General features: G+C 47.7%; 1 protein-coding gene across 2 annotated transcripts; it reads left to right on the top strand.

Moving 5' to 3' along the window:
* Nucleotides 1-779: 779 nt before the first annotated feature.
* On the top strand, nucleotides 780-2,098 carry LOC123049371 (transcription repressor OFP13). Of its 2 annotated transcripts, none has more exons than XM_044472299.1 (2): nucleotides 780-1,406; nucleotides 1,489-2,098. In XM_044472299.1, exons 1-2 carry the CDS (start codon nucleotides 833-835, stop codon nucleotides 1,926-1,928), a joined length of 1,014 nt encoding a protein of 337 aa, XP_044328234.1. In that variant the 5' UTR covers nucleotides 780-832; the 3' UTR covers nucleotides 1,929-2,098. The 2 variants fall into 2 exon arrangements, with proteins under 2 accessions (XP_044328234.1, XP_044328235.1); XM_044472300.1 differs by having other exon boundaries at nucleotides 780-1,396.
* The last annotated feature ends 6,035 nt before the right edge of the window (nucleotides 2,099-8,133 follow it).

Genomic DNA, 8,133 nt, shown 5'->3' on the forward strand with positions numbered 1-8,133 from the left:
GGGCCACCCGGTTTTGACCGTCTCTCTCTCTCTCTCTCTCTCTCTCTCTCTCTCTCTCTCTCTCTCTCTCTCTCTCTCTCTCTCTCTCTCAGAGTCCTATTCGATTGAGGTATTCAATTTTGGATTTGTTCACGATATCAGCCGACAGCCAAAAACCTCGCCATCCACAAATATTAAATAAATAAAATATAACGATTTATTTCATGATGAATCTAATGATAGCAATTTTTTTATGAGACACCGATTTGATATTATCATATTGATATATTTTTCTATAAACTTGATCGAACTTAAAGATGTTTGTCTTTTAAAAATAAACCAGTACACATTATATTTTGAACAAAGTGAGTAAAAAAATTATGAAAACCCAACAACATCAATGCCGCGTTCCTAAAAAAACATCAATGTTGCAGCAAAGCGCGCCCAACTCTTTTAGTTATGTAGGAATTCAGATTAGGCGTTTCAGTTCCTCCGATGTTCTGTATAAATTTTTGAGTTCCTGTGTTCCAAACTGGGTTTTATGTTTTTTTCCCCAGAAATTCAAGTAAGAGTTCTATGTACTACCAATCCTTTCTCGTTCCTACAGTCCTGTAACTAAATTTCGGCCAAATTTCCCTATTTCTCGTTTCTTGTGGTTGCCATTGGCCAATACAACATTCAATTGCAGTATTCAATTCTTTACTGAAACCTCTCCAACCCTGCAGTCAATGGGCTCACTACCAGCCAGGCCCCATCTTCTTCTCCCTCCTCTATAAAGCAAGCAAAACAAACAGAGCAGGGCAGAAGCGGCAAGACCACCACGACCCACCCTTCCGTGAAACGCGGCAGCGCAATGTCTCCCCTGCACCCTCCCCACCTGCATTTCCGCAAGCTCAAGAAGCGCGCGCGCGCCGCCATCGGCAGCGGCAGCGGCAGCGGCAGCCACCACCCCGCCGCCAAGGCCAGGAAGGGCCTCGCCGCCATCCTGTACAAGCTCCGCGACGTGCACCGCCCGCCGTCCTCGCCGCCCTCGCCATCTCCGTCGCCGTCGACCCCGCACCACCGGCAGCTCTGCTACCCGCCGGCCCCGTCCACGTGGCCGTGGCCGTCGTGCCGTCACCCACGCACCAGCTCGTTCCGCGCGCGCCCGGGGGATGCCGCGGCCGTCGTGTACCGCACCGCGAACACAGTGTACGACACACCGTCGGAGCACTTCATGCGGCGCCCGTCTGTGGATGAAGCGTCGTGCAGTGGCCGGAACTCCTTCGCCGTGTCGGGACAGGCTGCCGTGGATCGGGAGCCGGAGGCGGAGGAGAGAAAGGAGCTGCGGTTGCGTGAGACTGCCGTCGTGTGCGGCGTGCGGTCGGAACGGCTCTTCTTCGAGCCGGCCGGCGCAGGGTTCTTCTCGCCCACGCAGGTTATGCATTGTATGCCTTGTAGTATTACTATCTGAGCAGATGAATGATAATGATACCGGTTGAAGCACTGTTAACACGAGAGATATTTCAGCCGGAGACGCTTGGCAAGACCGAAGACATCACCACGGACGCGGCCGCCGAGGACGAAGAAGCGACCACCGTGCCGGTCGGCAAGACCGAGCAGAAGCCGGCAGATTACTCCGAGCTGAAGGCTGGCGCGGTGGTGGTATCAATGGAGTCGGAGGACCCGTACGGCGACTTCCGAGCGTCCATGGCGGAGATGGTGGTGGCGCACGGTCTGCGGGACTGGGAGGACCTGGAGGAGCTCCTGGCGTGGTACCTCAAGCTCAACGCCAAGGGCGTCCACGGCGTCATCGTGGCCGCCTTCGTGGACCTGCTCGTGAGCCTGGCGACCCCGCCGAGTCCGTCCCTGCCGTCGCAGTCGCCGTCGTCGTCGTGCATAACTTTCGAGGATTACTCGTCGGCCACCTTCGACGACGAAGAGAAGTGCTGATCAGGAACTCGTTTTGATTCCTTCTTCTTTTTTTTAGTCTCGTCCAGAGTCAGAACTCAGAAGAGAGGTTTTGTTGAATATTTGTGAGCTGGTGAGAGGTATGGAATGATTGTACAGTTGCCAAAACTAATCGATGCTGACCCGGTACTCCATTATAACTTGGTATATTCGTTGCTGGGATGATTCATTGACCATATTTTCTTGCTGTGCTCTCTCTGTTGCTAGCCTGCGTGTTCATGGATTGTAAAGTGAGCCAACTCCGATTAATCCTTGGCATATTCATGGCGGTTAGTGGCTGTGGCTGCTTCACAAAATTTTGGCGCCAAGAGGTGCGTCTCCAGCTTTCTTGAGTAGGTCCAGACGAAAAACGAGTCAAACCATTGCCCCTTGTGATGCAATGGATCGGACACCATAGGGTTCAAAGGATTGGATCCGGTTTCCCTTTAATGCATGCCTCACCAGCTGCTCATAAATATGTGATGTTTATGCCCTTTGAATGCACTAGCAGCGACAGATGACACTCCATCCGCGCATTGTATCCTTGCCCAGATGCAAACATCCGTCCTTCTGGACATTTACATCGTTTTTATGGTACTATTTGACCGCTAGTAATTCCCACCGCAATTGTTGCATGACGAAATTAGAAATGGTTTTGCTAAATTTCAGTTGTCTGAAAATTTAGTAAATCTCAATCACTTCGATTTAGTAAATTGGTTCATATGATAGGAATAGAAAAAAGCATAGGAAACTAGATGACATGTATCTCGGTTTCTATAGAGAAAGAGAAAGAGATGTCATTTGATGAATAAGATATAAGTTTTTCACTGACTCTAGGCTAATGGTTTTTTTAATGTGAAAGTTTGGTTTCTATCCTACATAGGAATAGAAATCAAATTTCGCAAAAATAAAAAATATGAATCAAGTCCTACAAACCAAAAGCCTCCAAATGATTCTTTTCTACAAAATTCCTATCCTTTAGAATCCTACAAATTCCCTCTAAATCAAAGAAGGCCTAAAAGTGTGTAACTTTAGCAGAATATTGTAGCATTTGGAATTTTGGATTGTAGGCTATGTATGTAGGGTGTGTTTGATTGGGGAATAAAGTAGAATGAAATGTCACGGCTCCATTCCATCGGAATGGGTTGGTACCGTTCATGTGTTTGGTTGAGGACGATGAGTGGAATGGAATGGTTTCAATGTTTGGTTGACGAGCTGAATGTAATGGATTTGGTTCTATTAATCTCTTGGTGAGATTACCTCTCAAATGCATATATATATATATATATATGTATATATATATATATATATATATATATATATATATATGTATATATATATATATATAATATGAACAATTAAACAATTATAGCTTTATATGTTTAACAACAAGTTACATGGCATTTCAAGTGTACTAAAGGCTAACACGCTTTTCGCCATGTTTTTCTTCACTCGTGGGATTGTCTTTTTTTCTCTCTAACAGATTATTACACTCGACTATTTCAATTTTGTTTTATCTGTCTTGCCTTGGGTTTTAGTTATGTTTTGGTGGTGTGTTTTTCGTTCGTATATCTTATAGAGGGTGCTGCCATGGAAAATATTTTTTATGAGGGAAAGAGTTGTTCGGTGCATAGTTGTCGTGTCCTTACACAAATTCGGCCTAGTGTGAGCGATGGTCATTGTGTGAACCTCTTGGGAGTTCCTATTCAATCTTGAAACTGTGGAATTGCTACTATAACATTTACATGGGCCTGCCCCACTCATTCACTTAGCATTTTTTTGCTCGCTCCACTACTGTCTTGTAAAAAGTCGAGGAAGTGAAAGAGGCGACACCAAACATAGGTGCATACCACCACCCTGATATATTTTTCTAAGAAGTTTGTTAAATAAAAAGATGTTCGCAAATTTATTTTTTTTGCAAAAAATGTGAAAAAATTAAAAACTATAGTTGGGAATTTAAAAAAACATTCTTGGATTTTAAAAAATATTCACAAATTTGAAATAAAGTTTGCAAATTAATAAATGTTCACAAACTCTAGACATGTTCTTAAACTTTTAAAATATTCATGAATTTCAAAAATGTTAACAATATTATTAAATGTTCACCAATTTTAAAAATATATCCATGAATTAAAAAGTGTAGGAGGGTGGCAATAAAATATAATAATAAAAAGAAAAACAAACAAGAATTCTCAACGAACAACACCCTTATTGGCAGCCCCAGCTACCCCACAACCGCTACGCACAAGCATGATCCAATCTAGGGAGCTTAGACCAACTCTAGCCGATCCCTAGAAAATAGAGAAGGATCCGACCGAGTAAAATTAGTGAAGTAAACTTTTACTCCTCTATACATGGACGCACCTAGCCGATCCTCTAAACTTAGTGGAGTAAAAAACTACATTATTTTTTGTCCTAGCCGCAGGAACTCAAACACTTCACAATATATATCATAAAAACATTCAAATTAAGCAATGCATAACATAACCGTGAACAAACATATAGTTTCATCATCGTGATTTTCAAATTGAAACATGCATAGTTCATCCAAAAGGCACCACTTCAAATACAAAGTTTGATCCAAAATCATGACAAACATAACATGTGTATGTTATGGATCGAACCCACCAATGACATGGATGAACTCAAACGAACTCCTCGCCGAAGAAATCATCACCACCACCACCACCATCCTCTCATTCGTCATCACCACCACTACCACCACCATTCCGAAGAGAGCCTCTCGTTTGGGTCAAGATCTCCACATGAGTGAGCTCCCTATACTTTCTTGTGATTTCATCCATTGTGGTTGGATTCATGAACATGATAGCATGATCTTCGGCTTTCTTGGCATCACGAAGCCTCTCCTCCTCAACGGCAAGTCTACCCTCCCCCGCCTTCAACTTTCTCTCTTCGTCCACCAACTTGGAATTTCATTTATCATCCTTCAACATCTTGAGCTCATTCACCTCGCCATCTTCTCTTCTTTGCGTTTGGCCGCCAACTGCTTCTTGGCTTCAATCATGGCCACAAGTTCTTCTTTATGTGTGCCACCATATGCATTTCTCTTCTTCCTCTCTTTTGCAATTTTGTTTCCTTCCGATCTATTGTTGGCCTCTTCATCCACCTCGCCGTCCTCCTCAACAGATATGCTCAACCTTGATCTCTTTGGAGTGGTCTCCGCAACTCTCTTGATCCACTTCTCGTTTTTGCATAGCTCTTTGTAGCAATGATGCAATGTGAAGGGCATGTGGTCGTCTTGTTCCTATGCTTGAAAAGTTCTTGGATGTATGGCATACTCCGTGACTTGCACACTGCTTGGTGGTGCATGATTCACTTGATTGATGCAACTAGACCATCGGTTGCATCGGTCGTGAATGGTGCCCCAATGATGCCCAAGAGAGACTTGCGTACGCCTTGATGTCACCTCCATAGAGCTGTTGTACGAATAAGCAATTCTCTCCGAAAACATAGCCATGTGCACTAGCAGGACATCAATCAGTGACTCGTGCGCGTATGTGCATCTTTCGCCCGAGTATGCGCTATCGAGATGACGAGTACGTCTGCACTGCATTGACTTCCGTGCTCTCACCGCTTCCTACCTCTGCACATGCTGCTCCCCGCGATCCTCAGTGGTCTACGGCTGTGCAAGAGGAATTTGACGCCTTATTGCGGAACCGGACGTGGCCGCTTGTCCCTCGTCCACCACATGCCAATGTTATCTACAACAAGTGGGTGCTTCGTCATAAGCTCCACCTTGATGGCACACTCGAGCATTATAAAACTCGTTGTGTGGTGCGAATGCTTCAGGCAGCGTGCGGGCGTTGACTTCACCGACACCTTCGCTCTAGTTGTAAAACCTGGCACGATCCGCAATCCTCTAGCTCGCGGCATCTCGGGCATGGCCGGTTCACCACATGGACATCTCCAACGCCTTCCTTCATGGTCATCTTCATGAGCAGGTCTATTGCCAATAGCCCACCGGCTTGATCGATGATGCGCATCTCGATCATGTATTCTTGCTCTCACGCCCCTTGTAAGGGCTCAAGTAGGCGTTGCGTGCTTGGTACTAGCGCATCACGACCTTTCTTCATTAGCTTGGGGTTTGCTCCACGCGCTCGGATGGCTCATTGTTCGTATACAACCACGATGCTGACACAGCCTACCTGCTCTTCTATGTAGACGACATCATCATGACAGCCTATAGCACCGACCTCCTGTGACGGCTCATTGAGCGCCGAGTTCGCCATCAAGGACTTGGAGCCGCTCCACTACGTCCTCGGCATCGAGGTGGTATGCCGTGTGGACGACTTCTTCCTCCACCAGCGTAAGTTTGCTCATGAGCTCCTTGACCGTGCCTGCATGCTTAATTGCAAGCCCATGGCTACACTAGTGGATAAGAAGGCCAAGCTCTCTACCGCAGATGGATCTCCAGCTGCGGATGCTTCCTTCTACTCGTCCATTGTTGGTGTGCTGCAGTATTTGACGCTCACTTCTCCCGAGTTACAGTACGCTGTCCGGCAGGAGTGCATTCACATGCATGCTCTTCGTGATGCTCATTGGTCCTTGGTGAAGTGGATTCTGTGGTACATCTGTGGTCATATGGATCTCAGCATCACCCTGCAAGCGTGGCCCTCCACCGACATCATATTACTCGGTTGCTGACAGGGCTGGATGTCCGGACATTCGTCGCTCTACGTCTGGATACTGTGTGTTCCTTGGACCATCATTCATATCATGGTCATCCAAGTGAAAACCCACGTTTTCATAGTCCAGTGCCGAGGCAGAGAATGGTGGTGTGGCCAACGCTGTTGTTGAGTGCATGTGGCTTCAACAACTTCTCCATGAGCTTTGTCACCCCGTTCACACAGCCATGATCGTCTACTGTGACAACGTGTTCGCCGTCTACCTCTCCGCCAGTAGGGTCCATCATCATCGCACCAAGCACATCGAGCTGGATATTTATTTTGTTCGCTAACAGGCCGCTCTTGGGAAGGTTCGAGTACTTCACGTTCTCATGATTCGTGTATATCATGACCAAAGGCTTGCCAACATCTACTTTTGAGGAGTTTCGGTCCAGTCTTTGCATCGCCACTACGGGGGGTGCTGACAGATAATTGTGTATGTCCCATGTGTATATGTATGTGTATTAGAGAATCTACAACTGGACCCTCAAACCCGTCTCAAACGCCTAGGCAGGCCGCCCGGTAACGATTTTTTGACCCAGACAGGCCTCTCAAACGGCCCTCAAACGCCCGGGCTGACCGGCACCCCCCATATCCAGCCCAAATATGGGGCGGATAAGGGGGCGCCCGGACGCGCCTGGGCACGCCTGTCACGTCAGACCCGACAGCCGACCCACTCCAAATTGCACCAAATCCACCAAACCCTTACTCCTCCTCCAGCCGCCCTCCAACCATTCCCGCGCCCGGACCCTCGCCAGCCTCCACCTTTGCTCCCAATCCTCACCTCCGATTCCGATCCACCGCCGGAGATGTCGTCCAGCCCGAGCCACACCGCCGCGATGGAGACGCAATCCGCCTCGTCTGTGGGAGGCGCGGTGTCTGCGGCGGCGACTTGCAAGGCGGAGAACGTCACGCTCAGACATTGATTTCATTTTGTCATGTCCGGTTTGTAGAACTATGATTTGCTTGTTGGGGAACGTAGTAATTTCAAAAAAATTCTACGCACACGCAAGATCATGGTGATGCATAGCAACGAGAGGGGAGAGTGTTGTCCACGTACCCTCGTAGACCGAAAGCGGAAGTGTTAGCACAACGCGGTTGATGTAGTCGTACGTCTTCACGATCCGACCGATCCAAGTACCGAACGTACGGCACCTCCGAGTTCAGCACACGTTCAGCTCGATGACGTCCCTCGAACTCCGATCTAGCCGAGCTTTGAGGGAGAGTTTCGTCAGCACGACGGCGTGGTGACGATGATGATGTTCTACCGATGCAGGGCTTCGCCTAAGCACGGCTACGATATTATCGAGGTGGATTATGGTGGAGGGGGGGGGGGCACCGCACACGGCTAAAAGATCAAGAGATCAATTGTTGTGTCTTTGGGGTGCCCCCCTGCCCCCGTATATAAAGGAGCAAGGGGGATGCGGCCGGCCTAGGAGGAGGGCGCGCCAAGGGGGGAGTCCTACTCCCACCGGGAGTAGGACTCCTCCTTTCCTTGTTGGAGTAGGAGAAGGGAAGGGAGAAGGAGAAGGAAGGAAGG

This window comes from Triticum aestivum, chromosome 2D, assembly GCF_018294505.1.
Source record: "Triticum aestivum cultivar Chinese Spring chromosome 2D, IWGSC CS RefSeq v2.1, whole genome shotgun sequence".
NCBI lineage: Eukaryota > Viridiplantae > Streptophyta > Magnoliopsida > Poales > Poaceae > Triticum > Triticum aestivum.

Coding starts and splice junctions, on each gene's coding strand:
- LOC123049371 (XM_044472299.1), top strand. CDS start 833: ATGTCTCCCCTGCACCCTCCCCACCTGCATTTCCGCAAGCTCAAGAAG. Junction 1,407..1,488: donor GCCCACGCAGGTTATGCATT/GTATGCCTTGTA, acceptor GAGATATTTCAG/CCGGAGACGCTTGGCAAGAC.